Below are 24953 nucleotides of genomic sequence, written 5' to 3'. Positions count from 1 at the left end.
GGAAATATACCTATAAATTGTGAATTTAATTATTTTTATTTTCAAAGAAAGCATGATAATGAGCAAGCAGATTTCTTCTTTCTGTACCCAGTTTTATCAGCTTGCGTGTCTCTTTAGCCATAGAAGCAACACTAGAGAGCTTCCTTTACACAACATACACTTTTATTGAATTAAATCGGTGGAAGATGTATATTCTAAATGGCTAGTATCAAAAAGGGGAAATATAGTGAGTGAATTCATATTCCTTTGTGCAGAGTCTTCTCAACTACTAAACCAACTACTAAACTTTACCATAGTGATACAATTTCTCTAACTGAAGTAAATATACTATACATAGTTCAAGGTTGAATTGTGGATTCCTTGATGCAGACTCCACAATGTAATTTCTAAAAAAAAATTGAAATGCTTATCTGCCAGTCCCTTGCTCTGGAGGATAAATGATTTTGGTTATCTTCTTTTGCAAGGATTTCTGTTATATTGAGAAGAAGATGTACAAGAGGACTATTCTTAGGTTATTCTCAACCTCATGTCTAGAAACTTGGAATTGGTTAGACTTTCTCATTTTAATAATGTAAACATTAGTTCCTTTGGCTTTGGAGAGCCCAAGATAGCTCATAAACACAGGTGAAAAGATGCAACAAAATCTAGCAATAAAAAGGTTGACCCTTAAGTCAACCTTAGTTTATAGAGACTTTATGCGCATAGCCCATGGCCATTGTTTCCTTGATTCATTACACAAGAGATTTGAGATTGACTTCTCCTGGAATTTTATTTTTCATCATCCCATTTAGATGACAACTCAGGATTTTCCTGGCGAACTGCCTTCCAGAAATGCATGCAGGTCAGATCTGCTTAGCTTTTCAGGATCAGCTAAATTCTGCCACTTAGATAGGCAGGAACAAAGTTAGCACAGAGTTTAAAACTGTGCCCGTAACAACATATAGCAGCAGAACACAAAAATTGAAATCAAACATCCAGTGAAACAAACAAACAAACAAACGAACAAAAAGTCACTCAGGGATAACCCCTTTATTGCGATCCCCAAGTCTCAATTAAGGCTCTCAACGGGACTCTTAAAATAGAGGCATCTTTTCTTCTTAAACTGAGCTTGTTACATCAACCAGCAGGGAGGTGCTGTGCTCACATAGGATCTCAACTATTCAATGCATCTGTTGACTCTTAAAAAAATAACAGCTGAAACCATGCTTTCAAAGCATTTCCCATCATTTTTTAATATGTGTACTGTGTAAAAAAAAAAGTGGCATTTCCATTACAAGTCACAAATCTCATCTTGATTTTTATGACTTCCTTGTGGACATACCCAGAAGCGTATTTTTTTTCAAATTACTTTCCAAGTTTGCAAAGTCTTATTATCCAGGACAAAATAAATCTCTCAATACTAGAATTTGTTTCAGGTGACAGTGTCTTATGTGAAACCGAGTTTTGATAAAAACATGGAAACTTTTTCAGATATATATACAGTGGTGGGTTGCCCCCGGTTCGGACCGGTTCGCAAGAACCGGTAGTAAAACCGGCAGGAGGCTCCGCCCACTGCCCCAGATGTCATTATTGGTGATCTGCGCATGTGCAGAAGCTTCTGCGTATGCGCAGAAGCAAGGCCTGTACGCAAGCGAAGTGCGCGCCAATCCCATTGCATACCGGTAGTAAAGGTAAGTAGAACCCACCCCTGTATATATATATATATAATCTCTTTTAGTCAGACTAATAACAATAGGGTTTATAAATTGCAATGGCCCATAATGTGGTTTACCATATTGGGGGAAGCCAGCCATTGTGGTTTCTAAACTAATCTAAGCATTATATATGAACCCAGCTACACATGGTTTAGCTAAACTAAACAAGTTAGTCAAGAAATCTGAGCTGAAGTATTATAGCATGATGTGCAAATTCACCCATTTTCCTATTAATAATGTGAGGATTTATTTTATTGGCGATTGTAAGAATTACTGCAATACTGTAAGATGTTTGGAGCATCCTGAATACTTGCTGTACATTGCATTATATCAATGGCCCCCACCAGGGATCGGTTCCATGGAGAGAGGTTTTTCTGCGGATTGGAGGGGGTGTGGCTTCATGTGCTGTCTGCATCCCGCGGATGGGGCTTCGCTTGTTTGCGCAGCCTGGTTTCTGGTCCGGTGCCAGTCCACAGACCAGGGGTTGGGGACCCCTGCACTATGTGACCTAAATATTATGAATGAAAACAATAAAGGCAGGCCTGGAAGTAGACTTAGGGAATCTTCCAGAAACCGTACATCGTATCCTGGCAGGGCTACCAGGTCTCAGGTCCTACCCAGATGCAGGAGCATCTACAAGTAGGGGTCAAAATCTGCAAGATGGTAGCTAGTGTCACAATACACACCCCATCCTGTTGCACAGGTGTGCAATCTTGATGCATGTAGAAACAGAGATGAGTTTGGGTCATTACCATATCCAGCATCTTGAAAATTCTGATATATCCTGCAGGCAATACTGCCCAGATGTATCACCACTGCCTCTGTCTTCCATTATTCTTTGGGCTTCTTGTTACTGTATGTGATTGTTCCTGTGCTCCCTGTGCTCTCATTTGGTTGTGTAATATACTTGATAGTGCAAGTAAGGCAGATGATGGCCCTGGGTGCCAGACAAGCCATAATATGTTAAACAGCTAATTGGAGTAAAGCAACCATTTAGCTACCATCTCTTCTGATGCCACTATATCCTTAGACAGAAAATGAGCTACAAAGGGGATCCAAGAGGCAGTGGCCACTAGCAGCATTCTAGGGGAGAGAGGGGGATGGAAGTGGGGTCTCGGTGTTGCCAGGGACTGGACAGTGCCATGGGATATTGATAGCTTTAAACTTGAACCCACTGCAAATTTTTAACAAGAATGGCTTTTTCAAGCATCTCTCTTTGAGTAGAAATAACTGAGATCACTCAGCTTTTCTTTATTGTCATAACATTTGAAGCCAGAAAATATGGAAATCCCACTACAGTATTCTCCCAGAAATAAGGAACATGGATGAAAAGTCCCTTATAATGCTCTCAAGCTTTAAAACATAAAACAGACTCAGATATTTTTTGCATACTAATGGAGATGCAAAATCTTTTATGAATTGCAATGTCAGCAGAGACCCCGCCCCCCCCAAGGGAATGCTTGAAGTTAGAAAGTTTCTGATCCTTCCTATCTTTCACTTAACAGGCGATATGCTCATGTGAAGCATGAAAATTGTTATTAGCTTGTAAAGCATTGCTCTCAGGCATGTAATTAGAGATGATAATCTTCACTATCCCAGACACCTCTATAGATTTTGGAAGATTACATCAGTGCTTGCTGCCATAGTTTCAGCCTGAGCAAAATTCCAGGATCTATTTCAGTCCTGGAACACACAATTGGAGAGGGTCTCTGAGCTTATGAAGAGTGTGATTCCATCGCTGACTTATATTTGGATCCTGTGCTTTAGATTTAATTGGTGTGATACTGCAAGTGATTCAAAGCCAAAGACTTAGGCAAACACAGAGACTTTTCTACCTGCATTTCACCTTTTAGAAATTAACCATAAATAATGCTTAATACAGCCATTTGCTTACATTTGTTTTGAAAAGGTAATACCTGCACAGCCCCACTCTTGTCAAAGCAACTGTGAATCTGTGGTTATTATGTTGATTAATGGTTTGTTATTAGAATAAATTTGCATCTTCTTTTTGACAAAAAAAAATTCAAAGTGCTACACGGTATTAATAAACTTAATTACATTAAAAAGCTGTACCCCTTAAAAACAAATTACCCCCCCAAACCAGGAACTGGCAACTGATGTTTTCTTTGGAATGGAATGGAATGGAATGGAATGGAATGGAATGGAATAGAATAGAATAGAATAGAATAGAATAGAATAGAATAGAATAGAATAGAATAGAATAGAATAGAATAGAATAGGTTTATTGGCCAAGTGTGATTGGACACACAAGGAATTTGTCTTGGTGCATACGCTCTCGGAGTACATGAAAGAAAAGATACGTTCATCAAGAATCATAAGGTACAACATTTAATGATAGTCATAGGGAAACAGTCAATATAAATCAAGGATACCAGCAACAAGGTTACAGTCATACTGTCATAAGTGAGAGGAGATAGGTGATAGGAACGATGAGAAGATTAATAGTAATGCAGCCTTAGTAACTAGTTTGACAGTGTTGAGGGAATTATTTGTTTAGCAGAGTGATGGCGTTCGGGAAAAGGCTGTTCTTTGCTCTCTCATCCTTTAAGAAATCTTTCTCAAAGGGCTTCTGCTAGGCTGAGAACCTCAAAATTTTAAAAAAAAAGTGATTTAAGGAAGGGATAATGTTCAAGACTAACTAATTAGCAGATGTGGTACTCTGTATTAACTCAGCTCCAGTACACAGTAATAGTTAGAAAATGTGAGAGAGTAATAATCTGGAAGCCCATAAAGTCATGTAATTAAATGTAGAGACAAAGACTTCAGAGCTCCTTTATCAAACTTTATCAAAGATCTGATTGCTGGAAATGACTATTGTTTCCTGCCTGTTATGAGCTTCCTGTATAGTCCTAATGGACTATTATGGAAGAGTACAGAACATTGGACCAGCTGGACTAATCTAGAAGAATACTTAGGTATTTTAGAAACAGGCAGGCAAGGAAAACAGTGCATGCTTCTGCTCTTGCTGTGTCATCCTAAATAGCTTATTTTAACCGTAGGTCAAAAAGAACCCCTTTAGTGTTTTTGGATCAACAGATCGGCTTGGAGCTATCTGATTCTCTAGTAAAGGTAAAGGTAAAGGTAAAGGTTCCCCTCGCACATATGTGCTAGTCGTTCCCGACTCTAGGGGGCGGTGTTCATCTCTGTTTCAAAGCCGAAGAGCCAGCGCTGTCTGAAGTTGTTGCCGTGGTCATGTGGCCGGCATGACTAAATGCCAAAGGCACACGGAACGCTGTTATCTTCCCATCAAAGGTAGTCCCTATTTTTCTACTTGCATTTTTTACATGCTTTCGAACTGCTAGGTTGGCAGAAACTGGGACAAGGAACGGGAGCTCACCCCGTTACGCAGCACTAGGGATTCGAACTGCTGAACTGCCAACCTTTCGATCGACATGGTCAGCGTCTTAGCCACTGAGCCACTGCGTCCCGAATCTGATTCTCTAGAGCAGTGTTTTTCAATCTTGGCAACTTGAAGGTGTGTCGACTTCAACTCCCACAGTGGTTTCAAAACTTTTTACTACCGATTCTGTGGGTGTGGCTTGGGGGCGTGGCATGGCTTGGTGGGCGTGGCTTGGTGGGCGTGGCAGGGGAAGGATTCTGTAAAATCCCCATTTCCTCCCCATCAGCTGGGACTTGGGAGGCAGAGAATAGATGGGGACGGGGCCAGTCAGAATTTTTACTACCGGTTCTCCTAACTACTCAAAATTTCCGCTACCGGTTCTCCAGAACTGGTCAGAACCTGCTGCATCCCACCTCTGAACTCCCAGAATTCCCCAGCTAGATCCACTGCTTTAGAGACTGGATCTATAAAGATTCCCACGGGGAAATTCCTGGACTGCACAGTTTACATATCTATATCCTGTACAGTTGAACAGAGGCATTTTCTGAGTTTGTCAAATGACCGCTTGCTTTCAATCTTTAATCACTTCAGTGTGCTCTATCCTCGTATTGGAGAAAAGAAATGATACAGCTCCGAAGTAGGAAGAAGGTTGCATGTGAAGTTGGAAAGACACTTTTCAAAGCCACCCAAGAAGAACAGTTGTTGTATGTGGGTGGCAATTTATCACCCGCCTTGCCAATTCTAATCCAAATCCCAATTTTTTGTCTCTCTCGGCTGCAGAGGAAAAGGTCTTCTGCACAGACAGAAGTTTAATTTTCTGCAAAGATTAATCTCATGATCAGCAGTGGCTCAGAATGCTAATCCCCTGACACACACACACACGCACACACTCACACTCACGGAGGGTTTCTGAGCTCAGCAGAAATAACAGAAAGATTGATAGGTGGGGAGAGGGTGCTACTGCACAAACTCCAGTTTTGCGCATGAATTTGCTGGAATGTGATGCGTAGACACCATTGTCCCCCAGTTTGATCACTCTGAGGATGAGGTCCTTGTGAAATACCCACTAAGGTGACTTGATTCTCAATTCTGCCACTGTTAAGAAATGTTCATTTAGCATTATATAAGACAAAGGGGAAGGAAAATAGGAGAGATAAAGGAAATTCTAATTGTGCTTTTGGTTTATTAAACCAGCTAAGAGCCCTCAAGGTTTCTGACAGTACACTAATATATTTCCACTTACAAATACTTGGGAGAACATTTTTTGTTCTAATGATGCAGGTTGCTAGAAAAATAAAATGATCAAGATGCACGAGATTCAAAGCTAAGTATTTTGGGTGCATCTGTGGATTTATATATATGTTTGGGTGTAGAGGGAGGGAAGAGGGAAGGAGGGAAATAGAAATATCTGTGCTAGATGTTGTTAACCAGATGGACCCAAGATCATCATCTCCCCACACATACCTATTCAAAAAGCAGATAATCCAGAATTATTTTAATTCATGAGTTAGGAAACTTCACAAATACCTCCTCTGTTTCTCTGGCAGAGAAAATATATCACTGTCATTCTTTTCTAATTAAAAAAGAAAAAAAGACTCATCAACCCTTTATTGTCTCTAACTTTGCACTACTTACTACTTATTCATTTGCTAAGCAAATTTAAATTTATATTTAAATTATTGGTGGGATGCTTAAATTTATATTTACTTTGCAGAACTATGAGAACTATGTATGAGTCAGCTAACCCATCCTTCCAAAATTGGCCAAATGAAGACCCAGATTATTAGGGGCAATATACAAATAATGTAAAACCCCCAGAGTGTGCTGGAAAGTGCTATGGGACAGTATATATGTCTAAATACTATTGCTATTCTGGAAATGGTGAAATCAAAATTTTTTTACTACCGGTTCTGTGGGCGTGGCTTGGTGGGCGTGGCAGGGGAAGGATACTGCAAAATCCCCATTCCCTCCCCACTCCTGGGGAAAGGATATTGCAAAATTTCCATTCCCACCCCACTCTGGGGCCAGCCAGAGGTGGTATTTGCCGGTTCTCCGAACTACTCAAACTTTCTATTACTGGTTCTTCGAACTGCTCAAAATTTCCACTACCGGTTCTCCAGAACCTGTCAGAACCTGCTGGATTTTACTCCTGTATTCTGGGCACCACATTTCCAGAAAGCTATTGATAGATTAGGGCAGGTTCAGAGGAAGGTGACTTCGGACATGCCCTGTGAAGACAAGCTGAAGAAACTGGGGATGTTCAATCTGGGGGAAAAATATCTGAGAGGTAACATGGTTCAGGCAGTGAAAGGATGTCATAGGGAAAATGGTCATGAACCAGGGTTGAAATCCAGCAGGTTCTGACAAGTTCTGGAGAACCAGTAGTGGAAATTTTGAGTAGTTCAGAGAACTGGCAAATACCACCTCTGGCTAGCCCCAGAGTGGGGTGGGAATGGAGATTTTGTAATATCCTTCCCCCAGGAGTGGGGAGGGAATGGGGAGTTTGCAGTATCCTTCCCCTGTCACTCCCACCAAGCCAGGGCCATCAAACCACACCACGCCCACCAAGCCACACCCACAGAACCGGTAGTAAAAAAATTTGGATTTCACCACTGTCATGAACTATTTATTGTCGCTACAAAAAACCAGCAATAAGGAATTTAAGTGCAGCTACTTGGATTTCATTTCAATGGGGGAAAAAACAACTTTCTGACAATAAGCTCTCTCAACAGTGACAGAGGCCACCTATGGAATGGTTGGTTCTCTATCTCCAGAGATAATACAGTATGTGTACCTTGCTTGCTGAGGCATGGATACACTCCTACTCAACAGATCCTGGATTTTAAGAAGCTATATATCTGCCTCTCACGGATGGTTTTCCTCCACATTATAGAAGGTAGATTAGAAAATTATTATGGTTCCTTCCAACTGCACGGTTTTATGAGCCTAAGCATTTCATAGCCTCATTATCTGCTGTGCGAGGCAGTAGCCTCAACCCTGCCTAATTGTACTATCAGTCCTGGCTGAGAGATTATCCTATGCTTTTAAAGACTTTCCTTGGTTGTTCCTTCTACTCAAAATGGAGTACAGAATAAAGAAGCGCTGAAATATTGCATGAATTAAGGGCTGAGCTACATGTACGTTGCCATCATCTGATGTTTAATTAGGCTCCAACCCTAAACTGTGCAGATTATAATGGTATGGCCTGGATTGTGAAGCTATGGTACCAGAGTTCTGTGTCTCCAATGCAAGCTCGATGCCCAAAATGCAGAGTATGCTCTCTTATTTAGGGATTATGATTAATATTATAAGAGTATGTATATTGTGGCTCAGTGGCTAAGATGCTGAGCTTGTCGATCAAAAGGTCAGCAGTTCAGCGGTTCAAATCCTTAGTGCCGTGTAACAGGGTGAGCTCCCGTTACTTGTCCCAGCTTCTGCCTACCTAGCAGTTCAAAAGCACGTAAAAAATGCAAGTAGAAAAATAGGGATCACGTTTGGTGGGAAGGTAACAGCGTTCTGTGCGCCTTTAGCGTTGAATCATGGTGGCCACATGACCACAGAGATGTCTTCGGATAGTGCTGGCTCTTCGGCTTTGAAACGAAGATGAGCACCGCCCCCTAGAGTCGGGAACGACTAGGACATATATGTGAGGGGAACTTTTACCTTTACCTTTCTATGGCAGCAGTCATATATGGCTATAGTTCAGGTAGCAGAGCAGGTTCTCCAGATCATGAAATAGATCGTATTCCAATACCCACTAGTCTTGCCCTGCTAGGGTGTGATTTGTGAAAAATATCCCATGTGGGCAAGAATGAAAGAAAGGGATGAACTGGAAAAAAGAGTAATGTGGATAAAAGGAAAGAACTCTTATAATGCTTTTAGGCTTAATTTCCTCCACACACTTTTATTTTCTGAATGCAGCCAACTTGACACACCTTAACCCTGTGGCACATTTGTTGTTTAAAATTTCCTATTGCGATTTTTGGCACTATGCCACTATGCTAGAGGCAAATCAGCAGATTTCCATGACAACACCTATCTGTTCTTATTAAATCATCATACAGGGGGGTGAGCAATGCTAGGGTTGGAAAACCCTCTATAGCCAGAATCAGTAATGAAAGTAACTGCTAATAATATCATTTCTTGAGTGTATAATGTGGTATGCAGAGAATTCTCACTGTACTAGAAAACAGGACATATACTGTAGATGCCAAGAGAGAATAGCATTCATGAAAGTAGCAATAATAAGTAGCTTATCTGTGGGAATGGGACAATTTACCAGAGCCAACTTGCTCCGGCCAACTTACCATGGCCAACTCGCCGCAGCCAACTCACCATGGTCAAATTGCCACGGGACAATTTAACAATACTATTTCATTATTTAGAATAAATAAAAAATCATTTTCATTTTTGCCACTCACATTTCATTCTGTCCCTCCTTTTCCATCCTTTCTTTAATGATTCTACGTATTCCACCATTTCTTTGATATTAGTGTAATTTTTGACTCGCATTGAATTGTCCTGCAACGAGTTGGCCATGGAAAGTTGACCATGAGAGTTGGCCATGGAAAGTTGGCCATGGAGAGTTGGCCATGGAAAGTTGACCATGAGAGTTGGCCGTGGTGAGTTGGCCATGGTGAATTGCCATAGACCTCCACCTTGGTGGAGAAGAAAGTATAGTTTCGAAATGCTTATATATGGCCATGAAATAATCACATCAAAGAAATGTGAATCAGAGACTGATAGTGTCCCAGTCCCCACTCTTGACTTAGGAGCAATCATAGAAAGCTACATTTGCCTCTGAAATTCAACTTCTTCCCTACCCCAATTTAGTTCAAATCAGTGGTGAAATGCCACCGGTTCTATCCGGTTCAGGCGAACTGATAGCGCCAGTGGTGGGAGGCTCTGCCCATCCGCCCAGACGTCATCACATCCCGTCTTTGAGCCTCTGCGCATGCGCATGCGTGGAGGAGGCACGCTCACATTTGCGAACCGGTAGCGTAGGTAAGTAAATTTCACCCCGGGTTCAAATGTTCTACTTCTATCACTTTTGAACTCAGATCTCAAGCAGTAACTGTAGAAACCTCTTGCATCAATGGGATGGATTTCCCAGAAGTAATTCTGAAAGCTGTTTATGAAAAATCCACTTAAAAACCATGCTTACATGAATGGCATTATGAATGCTCACATTTATTCAAATTTGTTTTATGAGATTATACACCACGTTACCTTTTTTGCAGCATCAGAACATTTGCCGTTTCATACTCGACCAATGTCATTTTCCAAAATGAAGCACATGACATTTAATTCTGCAAAATGTATTACCAAGTGCCGTCACAAAAAAGCTGCTGATATGCATAAGCGACTGTTTATGCAGGCTTAAAACAACAGAAAATGTTGATGCCTTGTAGTCACAAAGGCGTAAGATCTTTTTTTTTTAGATGATATTTGGGCCAGTTACATAATAGTCCAATCCCACATTATAGAAAATAAAGGGGAAGCTTTCTTTAGAAGACAGCACACATCTTCTGAAGAAACAAATGTTAACTTTTACTTTGAGGGGAAAAAAAAGTGAATTTGCACAAACTGTTAGGATATTGTGGGAGCTGTTATTCACTCTTTTAGAGAAAGAAATAAGTACTCCCACAGTTTAATGATGTCATGCAGGAACAGTTTCTCAAACATAGGTACAAATAAAAGGTATTTATTTCCAATTACAGAATATTTTAATATGAATATCTGTAGAAGCAGAAATACAAGAAGACGTATGATTCTGCACATCTCAGTTATAATTAGAATACCCCTCCCCTCAAAAAAAGGTATATAGAATTGTGGAAAAGAATTTATTATAAGATCCCCCTGTCACTTCCCAAAATCCCCACTTCTCAAGCTTTTAGACTAATCCTAAAGTAATTCCCATAGACTTGTGTTGCAGTGCATCTCTTGACTTTCTTTTGGCCAGAATGTGTGAACAGCTCTACATAGCCCCTTCCTTTTTAAATCTACAGCTACATCTGTTGGCTAAAGGTAAAGGTAAAGGTTCCCCTCGCACATATGTGCTAGTCGTTCCTGACTCTAGGGGGGTCCCCTAGGGGGTCTCCGTTTCAAAGCCGAAGAGCCAGCGCTGTCCAAAGACGTCTCCGTGGTCATGTGGCCGGCATGACTCAATGCCAAAGGCGCACGGAACGCTGTTACCTTCCCACCAAAGGTGGTCCCTATTTTTCTACTTGCATTTTTTTTACATGCTTTCAAACTGCTAGGTTGGCAGAAGCTGGGACAAGTAACGGGAGCTCACCCCGTTACACGGCACTAGGGATTCGAACCGCTGAACTGCTGACCTTTCAGTCGACAAGCTCAGCATCTTAGCCACTGAGCCACCACGTCCCTTATATTTGTTGGCTAATGATCCCCAAAATGGGCTCGCTCTTCTCCTTAAACAGAACTGAATTCGTAATGAACTCTAAAAAGGCCTTTCCTTTTATTTCTGTTTCTGCCTCAATTAACTTCATGAATTTGTTGCACTTGATTACTTCTATGGTATAAATTGCTCAGCATCCCATAAACCAGAGGAAAGATTTAAGGGACACATCAGATTTCACAGAGGAATATTCTGTGCTCTCAAAGTTTCCCTTGGTTCTCCCCGGCAAAACCTAACAGAAACTTCAGAGACGTCAGGAAAATTGAGAGCATTGTCAAATGTTGCCATGCTGCTTGCCAAAATATACTTCCTTTCCTCCAGTCCGCAGGTTTGGAAAAAAACTATCAGTTCTGTCTAGGCTTTACAGTTTGAGAATCCATAGGACTGGATACTTTACGAATGTTCCTGCTTGGCCATTCCTGTTTAATGGGTCTGTTCTTTGATTGATGGACAGGACGTCAATAGCAAAACCATAAAGTTTTACGTCTATGCCACTGAGTTTACGGTCAACATAATTAATGATGATATATAAACCCAACTATAGTCAGTGCCTGAAGCAGAGATTTTGTAGTCAATAGAAAATTCACATTCTTAAAAAGCCTGGGCAAAATAACCGCATTCAACAGAAATAACTTATTTCTTCTGTTCTTCCAATACTGTCAGAATAAACCATATGTTTTCATCTAGCTTTGTCATCACACACCATTCCAAGTTCAAACTTGACTTCCAGATACCTCTTACCATATTACTTGGATACTGCATAGTGCTTAAGCTATTACACAGTAGAGGCAGAAAATGATGAATGGATAGCATCTTTAGACCAAAGAATCAAAAATAATAATTTGGTGCACTTACAAGCAATACTCTTAGGTACAGTCTTTCCCATATGCCAACAATGGCATGAACATCCCTGGCTACTCTTAATTCTGCCACATCCTAATGAGGTTGCCTGGATCTGATCAGCTGTGATCGCAGGGATTTGCTTGATAAAATTGGGGAGAGGGAACCAGTTCTCTCTCTCTCTCTCTCTCTCTCTGCTGTTTCACAGGGCAACCCTCTCTGTGCCCATCAGCTGTGATTCACACTCCCTTTGAACTTGAGTTTTAGGGTTTTTTTTTCTGGAATTCTTGAGCAAATTTTGACATATGGCTAAATTACCTCGTTTAGCCATTTGTTGAAATTCATCTCACCTCCATCCCCATCCTAACTTGAAAAGACTTAGCTGGGGATCTTGCAGAAGAGGCGAGGGATGCCAAGCTGAATGAATCTCTCAAATCTTTCTTTTAACATACCCAGAAAACAGTACATGAAGAGAGCACTATTCGCCAGCATCAAGAGCCTTGGTAGTACAGGGGTTTAAGGCACCCTGTTATTAAGCTGGTTATTAAGACCAGCTGCCTGCAATTACTGCAGGGTTCGAATCTCGCCAAGGCTCAAGGTTGACTCAGCCTTCCATCCTTTCTAAGGTAGGTAAATTGAGGACCCAGTTGTGGGGGCAATAAGCTGACTTTGTATAAATATACAAAGAATGAAGGCTATTGCTGAGCACATTGTAAGCCGCCCTGAGTCTCCAGAGAAGGGCAGCATATAAATCAAATAAATAAATTAAAAAAAAGCCTGTGAAGGAGAGGGATTCCCAATGGGGACAGCAAATGTATTGCTGGTAAACATTTTTCATCCCGCTCAAGGATTGGTGGACAGCACCTTAGTTGGGCCATAGAAGAAATGCCTTAAAACAGAGGTGTCAAACTTGATTTCGTTGAGGGCCACATCAGGGTTGTGTTTGACCTCAGGGGGCCGTGGTGGGCATAGCCACGGTGGGCATGACCAGCTCGATGTCACTTGTGTTGGGGGCGCCTGTGGTGGCCCGAGTGCTCTGCCAGCGAAAACGGGCTCCCGAGCTTAATTTTCGGCTGCGATGGCCTCCTGCAACCCTCTGCCGGCAAAAAATGGAGGTCTGGAGAGTCCTTCGCTGTTTCCAGGACAATCTGGTGGGCCAGATCTAAACACCCCAAGGCCCCGGATCTGGCCCCTTGCCTTAAAAGGAGCAGCATGCCATAACTAAGACCTGCATCACCAGTCTTGGCCCAAATGGCTCTATCATGAGCTCAACTGCACTATCAAACCAACATTTTCAAATCCTCAAGGAGGAGGGAGGCACTTAGCCGAGTATTAGATCAATTGTAACTTTCGGTTGGTTTTATTTAAAATTTTATCATGCTGAAGAAAAGCAGCCAAGCAAATCAACGTTGTGTGCCTGGTTCTTGTTGGGAAAGTGCGTGCTTGATGTTGCTGGCGCTGTGTTTTAACAGAGAGAAAGGCACCCTGAACCACATATAAAGCAAGCAGATACAATACAAATCTGTAAAAAGTGTGGAGTCCTTTAAACTTCTCCCCTTTTGTCACCTTCTGGGCAAATCATTCCTAAGTAACCAAAATTAGAAAGGACAACCTGTGCCCTTTTCTCTTCCTGCTTTCTTCACCAGATGTCTCCTTCACAAAGGCTGGCTGATCTCAAGGGCTAGCCTCTGGGTAGCAGGCACGAGTTGTTTGTGTGTGCGCGCGCGTATACGTGCACGCGCACTGAAACCCCCCCACACACACACACATACACAAACACGCATTTAGACAACTATCTGGGCTCCTTTTGTGGCACAGCATCCCAGGCCTCTGGGCATGCAATAGTGGAAAAGAAATCGGGGGAGGGGGGGAAGTAGATGGGTGAGAAAAGCACCTTCTTGTATTTAAAAAAAAGAAAAGAAAAATCTCTTTTCTGGGATCAAAAGTTTCATCGGAGGAGCCATTAGCCAACAAACAGATGCCTTCTCTCCCCCCTCCCCCCCACCAGTCTTCATCATCCCATCTTCGTCATCGTCATCATCGTCCTTTCACTCAACTATCCCTTCTTTTTAATCTCTCTCTCTCTCTCTCTTTCTTTCTTTCTCTCTCTATCGCTCCTCAGCTACCAAATGGTCCCCAGCCAGCCTGCTGCTTCCTCCTCTCTCTCTTCTCTCTCTCTCTCTCTCTCTTTCTCTCTCCCTCTCTCTCTTCTCTCTCTCTCTTTCTTTCTCTCTCTGTCGCTCCTCAGCTACCAAATGGTCCCCAGCCAGCCTGCTGCTTCCTCCTCTCTCTCTTCTCTCTCTCTCTCTCTCTCTTTCTCTCTCCCTCTCTCTCTTCTCTCTCTCTCTTTCTTTCTCTCTCTGTCGCTCCTCAGCTACCAAATGGTCCCCAGCCAGCCTGCTGCTTCCTCCTCTCTCTCTCTTCTCTCTCTCTCTCTCTTCTCTCTCTTTCTTTCCCTCTCCCTCTCTCTCTTCGCAGCCTCCATGTCTGGCAGGCGAAACAGCTCTTGTTGGGCACCGAGGCGCTCTTGAGAAAGGACGGGCAAGGAAGGAAGGAAGGAAGGAAGGAAGGAAGGGATGGCAGGGAGAATGCCTGCCAGAATCAGAGCGAGAGCCCGGGACTGCAGAAACAAGGGGGCAGCAGCGCCGGCTTATCCAGGGCTGGCAGGTACCGTGTCCTCCGTCCGCTTCGTCGGACTTGGCTCGACCCCAAAATGCCCGCGCGAAAGTGGCCCTTCGTCGGTCACTCGCCACCAAGCGGGGAGCCCTCCCCCCCCTCTCTCTCTCTCCGGTTCCTGACGGAGCAACGCTCCCCACTGGACGCCCAGCGGAGGGAGGGCAGCCCCCGGGGAAAGCCTGGGACCACCCCGAGCCGAGCACCGTCACTTACCGGTCTCCTCGGCCTGGGACGGGCGCTCCTCGGGGTCGCCCAGAGCCCCCCTGCCTGGCTAGCCCGAGCTTCCAGGGCCAGGGAGCGCAAGGCTGGCAGGGCACCGCTCGGCATCAGCCCCTTTAGCCCCGCGTGGCGGCGGAAGCGCGGCCGGGGAGCCCGCGCGGGAAAGGCTGGGGACGGCGCGCGGTCCTCGGAACGACCGCCAAAGCGCCAAGTGGGGAGGAGGAGGGAGGGAGGGGAGGGGAGGCAAGGAGAGACCGAGCGGGTGGAGTGACAGCTGGGGGGTACATCTGTGATGACAGCAATGCACACGCAGCACACACGCGCGCGCGCGCACAAACACACACACGCACACACACACGCACACACACATACACGCTCCCAGCGCGAAGGGACTGACTCAGAGGTGCGGGCAGCCTCCACTTTCCCTCCCTCCCTCCCCATTCTCAAAGTCCAGGACTCCGAATGGGCCCCGTCCTTGCCTTTCCCGCCCCTTTAGCAGGTGCTCTTGTGTGGCTGGAATTCCTTTCCTTCCTTCCTTCCTTCCTTCCTTCCTTCCTTCCTTCCTTCCTTCCTTCCTTCCTTCCTTCCTTCTTCCTTCCTTCCTTCCTTCCTTCCTTCCTTCCTTCCTTCCTTCCTTCTTCCTTCCTTCCTTCCTTCCTTCTTTCCTCCCTCCTTCCTTCCTCCCTTCCTTCTTCCCTCTCTCCTTCTTAACCTCCCTCCCTTCTTCCTTCCTTTCTCCCTCCCTCCTCCCTCCCTCCCTTCCTTCCTAACCTACCTATCTTTTTCTTTCTTTCCTTCCTCCCTCCCCTCTCCTTACTAACCTCCCTCCCTCCCTCCTTCTTACCTCCCTCTCTCCTTCTTAACCTCCCTCCCCCCTAACCTCTCTCTCTTCTTTCTCCCTCCCTCCTTCCTTCCTAATCTCCCTCCCTCCCTTTCTTTCCTTCCTTCCTTCCTTCCTCCTTCCCTCCCTCCTTCTTTCCTAACCTCCCTCCCTCCGTTCTTCTTAACCTCTCTCCTTCCTTCTTCCTTCCTTCCTCCCTGCCACCGCTGCCATTCGGAGCAGGGCAACCTTTGGGCGCTCAGCCTCTGCTGACAGCAGATCCACCCGGAGAACCGAGAGCTCTTTTTTCCTGCTTTGCTCTTTTTTCCTGCTTGACTTGGGAAAAAAATAAAAATAAAAAGCCAGGAGGGTCTGGAGAGAAATGAAGAGAAAGCCTTTGACATCTGCACAGTGAACAACCAGCCAACCAACCTCAACATCACCCCTGGGAAAAAGTGAGAGGCGTGACCCTGTTTGCCAACCAGTTTGGGGTCGCAGGGATGCAGCTCAAGAGTCATTCAAGGCCTCCACTCCAGGGCCAGGCTAGAGAGGCCGGATCTCCTGGGGGAAGGGAGAAGAGCAAGCGAAGGTTGTGTGGAAAGAGGGTTATATTTTGGGTGTAAATTCAGCAGGGCGACTCCTGAATGAGAGCGATGAGCGTTTATGCTTGGTGATGCATTTATGGGTTCTTTAATATAACCTCCAGTGGTGAGCTTTAGGCTAAATTTCATTCCTCCTTTTAGGTGTTACCCTAAATGGACTCAGTTTAAAACAACAACAACAACAACATGATAGTGGAGAGCTGAAATTGTATATGATAGAAAATGTGAATGGCTTATCAGACTCCTTTGCAGTTATTCTGCCACCTTAATTTCCAACAGTTAGAACAATTGGGACAACTTGCCTCCAGAAGCTGTGGGTGCTCCAACTAGAAGTTTTTAAGAAGAGGTTGGACAACCATTTGTCTGAAATGGTATAGGGTTTCCTGCTTAAGCAGGGGGTTGGACCAGAAGACCTCCAAGGTCCCTTCCAACTCTGTTATTCTGTTATCTCTAGATTTCTATATGGTGGAGACTCTTTTTTTCCCCTTCAGATTTTGTATTTTAAATAAATCTCCCTTCTTTCTCTCTGGATCCTCCATGACTACTTCCAAAAGCTAAATCCTGCAAATATTATTTCTGACAACCTTCTCTCATTCTCTCTGTCCTATTACTTTGCTGCTGTTTGTCAACTTGCATTGTCTTAAGATTCTTTATGGCCCTAAACTGCCTCCGTTGGCCTAAAAAGTGGGCCTTAAATATTCAAAGGAAATACGTGGGGAAGGAAATGATGGGCAGCTAACTTATTATGAACACCATCAAAGAGAATAAAGTTATCGCTGCAATTTGGGAATATCTTTTTATAAAGGGGTGTTGGGCAGGTCTGAGCCAGGCAAGCCTACTTCGCAGGATTAATGGGAGAATTTAGAGCTGTGCATGTAAACTAAAAAAACAAAAAGGGGGAATATAAATTGAACAGTCAATAAATCCCTGGGCCCATCAAGGTTTATAATGGAAAAAAGTTATTTATTTATTTATTTACATCCTACCCTTTTTATATAAATAACTCAAGGCGGTAAGCACACCTAATACCTCTTCCTCCTCCTTTTTTCCCCATAACAACCCTGCAAAGTGAGTGAGCTGACAGAGACTGGCCCAAAGTCACCCCAACACGCTCTCATGCCTAAGGCCGGATTAGAACTCACAATCTCCCAATTTACAGCTTGGTGCCTTAACCACTAGAAACTATATGCTGCAAGAAGTCTTTTATTTATTTCATATCATTCAGTTTTTATCCAGCCCTATTTTTAAGGAGGAACTAGGTAGCAAATAAATATGCAAAACAAAATACTGATTAAATTCACAGTCTTCATTTGCCTTGTAAGTAAACCAATGGATCTTTTAAAAAATCCTTTGACTTAAGTGCACTGTTCATTACTAGGCATTACTTCAAAAAAAATGTTTCAGAGCGCATTGGGCACAAATGCCACATTTGCGCAAAACTCTTTAAAGCAATTGTGCTCACGTGTGCGCATGGCTGCATGAGTGTGAGCAAGCAGTATAAATTTTCAAACCACGTTACTCTTTTTTTATTACTTAAAAGCTGTTTAAATAGCTTTTAGGACCCAAGTGCATAGTTATCACTGACAATCTATTCCTTTCAGTGATGCAGAAATGCAGTTTGAACAGAAGGATGGGTTACACAAGTCTATCCTCATCCCAAAGATGCATGCTCATAAGGTTTTTAATCCAACAATGGCAAATGTGGATATCCGAGTAAGAACTGTAATGTGAGAATATGGCAGGCCCCAAATTAGCTCTATAATAGGTTCTCATATCTCTCTGTCTTTCCTTCCCCTGTATCTTCCGATTTTATTTCTTCATAGAGATAACTTTAACTACATCACAATCTTAATTTTTGCAATAACTGTTCTGACGGTAGGTATCTTTGGGATAGGCAAGTGACAAAACGCGTGGTATAACGCAACCTTTTCAGGTATTTGTACATGTGACATCACAAGGATGGGACTTGTATGATGACATCACGGCAACTTTCTGGTTTCCAGAACATCATGGTAACTTTCTAATGCCCTTCTTAGCTGGATTTACTTATGCCTTTTATAGAATGCAAAGAATGAAAAACATGGAGATTTCATTTTATTTATTTAAGACATTTCAAGCATTTATTTATTTAAGACATTTCACATTAATCCCTCCTCTGGAAAGCATTACAAACATGAAGGCATAACAATATGTGTATACTAATCTACGTAAATTGATGCAACAAAGCCAGTCCAGGGCCTTCACGGTCACTTTGAGAATAGCATGCTTTTAAAATGAATGAATTGTAAAAGTCTTCCCTTAAAACCTAAGCTCAACCTGGCAGCAAGTATGTATTAAGGCAATTCCATTTGTCCTGCTGACAGAAATGCTTGACTTTCCCTCTCCTTAAATTGTGTCCCTTCCTGCCAATGATTGCCAAAATTACTGCTTAACTTCATTCCTTTTAGTCAATAAAGATTCTCGGGTAGAATTGTCTCTAAGTTGAGCCATGGCAACTGAACTCATTTTCTTGTTGGCTTGAGATGTTTTGCTGCCCATCCAAAATAAGTCCAGGCTAACCATGCAGCCAGAACCCATCCATGTGTTATGCACAATGTCATACAAATGGGTGGGACTTCAATCATGTAATTATTTTTCACCCCAGTCATGCTTTATCATGCAACCCAAGCAGGGGTGGGTACTACTTACCTTTACTACCGGTTCGCAATGGAGCTGCACGCACGAGCTCGCTTCGCTCATGCGCAGAAGCGTGCTGATGACGTCGGGGTTGGTAGGCGGAGCCTCCCTTCGGTTTTACTACCGGTTCTATAGAACCGGTCCAAACCGGGGACAACCCACCACTGAACCCAAGGCAAAGACAGACTACCTGTTTTTATTGATTTTTAATAGCTACGATAGAATATGCTGCATATACTGTAAGTAATAGTTTATTACCCAAAACAAGAGTATGACTGAATCGATCAACTAAATCGACCAGTTAATTAGTTAATTAAAAAAAGAATCTTGCAGATTTAATGAAACAGTGGGACAAAAAAAAATGTACAATTTTAAGCTCAGTTAACAGCCATCTTCCATCTTTAGGGTAAGATACTGACTGTGTCCCTTTAATGAATTGTAACTGCAAGAGATGGCTTATATAATCATCTATACATCAATTAAAGGGGGAAGGTATTTTGGCAGGCTGTTTTATCTTGATTGTGTTTAGTGGGAGTTAGGTGTCAGAATTTCAGTACAGCAGCTGATAGATCCGGTTCCATTCCCCTGTTAAACCCCTGACTCTCACTTTCTGATCTGATTCAACATTTACCTGTTACTTACACTTATAAGAGGTGTGACTTCCTCCAGGATCTCTGAGGAAAATGTCAGTTTCGCTCCTATAATACATCTTGGCTTTTTTCCCCTCTAATCCTTCCCTCCCTTTTTTTCGCTGTTCTGTTTTCCCCATAGCGGTGGGGGTGCAACTTAAATTGGAATGGCTCCAGCAGAAATTATGGGAGGCTACACAGCAGGTAAGCATAACTATGTTTTGGTCGAGATAAAGGGTAAAATAGAGAATCATTTCCCCATTTCTAGATAAATGAATCCTATTGGCTGGGCCAAGTGGCATTTCCCATACCAAATTTGCACATGAGTCCTTGGGAAATCTGTATTAAACAGTTTTGAGCAAGAGATTAGTTTTTAAATTGCACATTTTGGTAATCCCTTGACAACTTTAATGCTGCATCTGCTGCCAATCTGTTCTGAGAACATTAACAAACCAAAGCCCAGCTTGGCATTAAATCCACTGCAGTTGAAACACTGAAATGGGGAATCATATCTACCGGTTCAGTTATCCAAAAGCCACTTTGATTTCATCCAGAATGTTGTATGTGCCCCTTGCACATCTTTCTTAATTAGGATTGTCATTCTTCCTTGCCTTACAAATTGATGCAAATAACTCCTTTGTGAGAATTTGGTGCTCTGTGCATTCAGTGATGATTTATTTATTAATTTATCTAACAAAGGTATAGTATCACACAATGTGGGGGCTTGCTTACTCTAGGTAGCTTACAATAAAAACAATTAATTAAAAAATCCTAATAGGATTGCTAATATTGCTGATAAAACTAATCAGATCTACACACAAAAGAAAGAACCAGGTCTGATCGTGCAAGGCAACTGCAGAAATTGAAATACTAATTCCAAGACCTGAGAAAAAGGTTCCCTAAAGCAGGGGTCTCCCACCTTGGCATCTTTAAGCCTGGCGGACTTCAACTCCCAAAATTCCCCAGCCAGCTTTGCTTTGCTGGCTAGGGAATTCTGGGAGTTGAAGTCCGCCAGACTTAAAGTTATCAAGGTGGGAGACCCCTGCCCTAAAGGATAGCCAGGTCAGGGCAAGGCAAAGCTCTGGGGGTGGGGGATATACCATTCCAAAGGTAGGTGCCACAACAGGGAAGGCATACTCTCTGGAGACCCATCAATAATGGTATTTCAAGGATGGGATCCAGAGTATGCGAACTCTGCTGGATCTTATAGGGTGCATACAACTATGGGAGAAAAACAATTCCTCAGATAATCAATTTACTTACTGCTTTTAGCAATGTCTTAACTGTGTTTGCATAAAAGCACTGAAGCCATTCATCGCGAGCCCTGGTGGCACAGTGATGAGATTGCAGTATTGCAGACAAACTCTGCCCACACACTGGAGTTTGATGCTGCCAGGGCTCAAGATTGACTCAGCCTTCCCTCCTTCTGAGATCGGTAAAATGATGACCCATATTGTCGGCGGACATATGCAAATAATCTTCTATATTGTAAATCATCTAGAGAGTGTTGCAAAGTTCTATGGGGTGATATACATGTCTAAATGTTATTGCTATTGCTATCTTCACATAAGCCAAAAAGGCATTTGACTGTGTGGAATCAGAAAGCAAGGATTCTAAGATGTGCATGTTAAGCAAGATGTTAACATCATAACCTATGGAGAGAGAATCCTGTAACATTTATCATCAATCATCTTGTTTACCTTTGATGGCAGAGATTTTCATTATTGGAAGGATGAACTGATTTCACTGTTCTTTTGATAACCACAATCAACAGCATCTGTGGGAAAAGGCTAAAAAAGGCAAGATGGTAGTATGATTGAAGATCTGCCCTCTTTTTTTTAATGCATTGTTGCAGATGACTCCAAAGGATGTGTCAGCCCAGAGCAAATCTCTCTCTCTCTCTCTCTTACTATCTGATTTGATTTCATTTGAATGTAATTAAAACCAAATTAATTAATGGGTTAATCTAATCCATTATTAATTAATATGATAATCCATATTCATTTAATAGGGATTTTCTCGTATTAAAGATGTACAACTTAGAAAGCCATTCCTAAGACAGAGAATGGGACAACTGCGATTTTGGAACCAGATACTGACACCCTGGGAAATGGTATATTTTAAGAGAAAATGAAAGCAAATTTCAACTTTTGCTCATATTTCTGTTCTCAGAATCCACAAAAAGTTGCATAGGATGCCGCCTTCTGGCTCTGTGGTACTCAACAGTGGATAAGTAAGGAGTCACTAATAGACATTTTTTTCTCTTCTTTCTGTTTTATGTTTACTCTCTTGCAGCCCAATGATACGGATGTAAGTAAAAAAATTGAAAGACCAAAATATTCCAGAGTACCTATGGTTTATGTATATCACTAAGCTTTGATTATTGTTTTGTCCTTGATGTGTGAGATGTGGAGTTTGAATGTTCTTCTTTGTATACCCAAATATTACAGACAAATCAGATTAAGTTGCTAAAGACCGGGAACTGGCACAATAGAAACAGATTTAAAACTGATTAAATCTCAAATATATATAAAATAATCCAGCCAAACACTCTATAAATTCTGTGAAGAAAAAAAAAAGTCTTAAAGTATCAACCCCAGTAGGAATCTGACTGCAAAGATTACAAAAAGCTGCTTAACAAATCTAAAACTCAGGCAACTGAACTCAGCTTTGTATAACTATCTTTGCAAATCTGGGATAGTTATGCATTGCACAATTTAAATATGAAGCTGTAATGGCATGTTTGAATTACTGGGACAGGGGGAGAGATGCTGCCTAGGGAATGATCAGACAAAAGAGGAGGGTGAGCCCACAGCTGCTTTAGAAGCAGAGAAAGATACTCAGATGAGATCCTTCCTAATTTATCAGGTTATAAAAAAGACAGCATGAGTCTTGTATTTTCGGACTTGCATGATTCTGTTAATGTAGCCTTACAATAAAATAGGATTATCTCATCTGGTTGTGTTTTCTGTCTGATCTACCTGGGAAGGCTGATGTAAATCTTGCAAGTCTGAAAGTTCTTATTATTTTTTTTTAAAAAAAGATTAAAAACTATTATAAACTAATATAAAATTAAGAAAAGAAAAAAGAAAGAAATCAAAGAGAAAATTAAATGTGCAAGAAAAGAAAAAAGAAAAACTAAAATAGAGAAGAAAGAAAAAAGATGCAAAGAATTGGCTCCTGATCTTTATAGAAGTTCTAAGTACAGTTATAAATTTAACTTTCTCTAAAGCTACGTCTCTCTTCTTTCTATAATTTATCCTGTCTAATCATCAAAACCATAAATCGTAAGTTTGTTTTTTTCTGTTTTTGACAAAAAGTCCATAAAGGGTTTCCAATCAGCAATAAATATAGACAATTTTTTCTCTGATCAAAGAAGTCAATTTGGCCCTCTCAGCAAGTTCTGTCATCTTCGCCAACCATTCTTCCATTGTAGGTTTTGCCAATTTTTTTCCATTTGTGCATACAATAATCTTGATTCAGTTATCATGTACAAAAAAATTCATGACTTTTTTCCAACTGTGTCCATCAGTCTCAAAAGAAAGACTTCTAGTCTCAATTGTATATTAATTTTTAAATCCTCTGAATCAGTATATGTATTTGAATCTAAAATGTTCTAGCTTTTTTACATGTCCACCAAGCATTGATATATTCCTTCTTTTTGTTCACTTTTTCAACATGAATTTGAGTTGCCAACAGAACGTCATTTTATAAAAATTCTTTAAATTATAACATAGTATAAATTTCAGTCCTTTCAACCACGTATTTTCCCATTATTCCATCTGCATATGATAACCATTTTTTTTAATTTATCATAGATTCTCCCACTTGTTCTTCTGTTTCAAATTTCAGTAAATTTATGGATTATAGCAATTACATGTTCATTATTTGTACATAATTCCATTTCAAATCCACAATATTCAAAACCATAAACTTTTTTGCCTATTTTTAATCTTTCTAATAACTAAATTAAGAAAGCTATTGTTGATTATGTCCCCCTACCATGAGTTTTGAATTTATTTGGAACCCCCGTGACAAAATAATAATATTTCACATTAAGATAACCATTTATATGCCCTATTATTTCTCGACTATATCGTGCCACAGATATCCATGCCACCCAAATCTCAGGTCACGTCCTTCTAACTCCAAAAGTTTTCTATTTCTCAACACCACCCATTCTTTCATCCAAATCAAACCATACAGCAAGATGCAAAATACAATTTCAAATCAAGTACACCCTATCCTCCCCTTTTCTTTCTACCCTGTAAGACCACATATTTAATTTGTGGGTTGTTCCCCCCAACACAATTTTAAGTATATCTTTTTGCCATCACTTGAATGAAACATTCCTGTTTTCAAAACAGGATTTGTCTAAAATAAGAATACTCTTTTCTCTTATGCAAGATTCTAATAGGAGTTTTTTAGAACAATTTCATTTGCATTAGCAATCTTCAGTTTATATTAAAATACTGCTACAAAATGTGATGTCTTGTCTTCTTCCTGACAAAGTGCACCAAGACATCACTTGAAATATTTCTTATTCTCACAAGTCTTGTATTTATTCTATATATCTTATCAATTTCTGCCTGTATATATATAGCCTCCTCATCATAATCCAAAACATCTGCTAAAGCAATGGTTAAAAAATAACCTTTTCTCTAATATCTTCAGCATAATCCTCTGGAATTGCTCTAACTCTCAAGCAAAATTCCTTCTTTCTCAATTCCAGTACTCCCATATTATCTCTTTCCAGCTCTCTGCCATAACTCTCCAAAAATTCCACTTTGTCATTAATTCATTTTACATCTCCAGATACTTGCTTTACAGAGCTTTTGTTCTTCTCAACATCTTTTTAATCTTTCATCTTTACAAGTCTTTGAATCACATTTTTTTTTAAAAAAAGCTGTCAATTTAATATGTAGTGGTTTAGTCAGTTTATTATAGTTTAGGTAACTTATTGCCAAATTTCTCAAACATTTTCTGAAGTAAATCTGGTGTAATTCCTCTTTTGCAGG

General features: G+C 41.5%; 1 protein-coding gene across 1 annotated transcript in view; it reads left to right on the top strand.

Moving 5' to 3' along the window:
• Positions 1 to 24953, top strand: part of CACNA2D4 (calcium voltage-gated channel auxiliary subunit alpha2delta 4) — a 160228-nt gene that overhangs the window by 97344 nt on the left and 37931 nt on the right. The window contains exons 17-18 of the mRNA XM_070947986.1: positions 20078 to 20139; positions 22231 to 22245. Coding sequence (XP_070804087.1) covers positions 20078 to 20139; positions 22231 to 22245 — 77 coding nt within the window. The remainder of the gene's footprint in view (positions 1 to 20077; positions 20140 to 22230; positions 22246 to 24953) is intronic.

Source organism: Pituophis catenifer, unplaced genomic scaffold (assembly GCF_029215685.1).
Source record: "Pituophis catenifer annectens isolate HBS135680 unplaced genomic scaffold, rPitCat1.0.hap2 SCAF_7, whole genome shotgun sequence".
In the NCBI taxonomy this organism is placed as follows: Eukaryota; Metazoa; Chordata; class Lepidosauria; order Squamata; family Colubridae; genus Pituophis; species Pituophis catenifer.
Note: the sequence above shows the minus strand (reverse complement) of the source record. Positions and strands in the feature narration are given on the sequence as shown.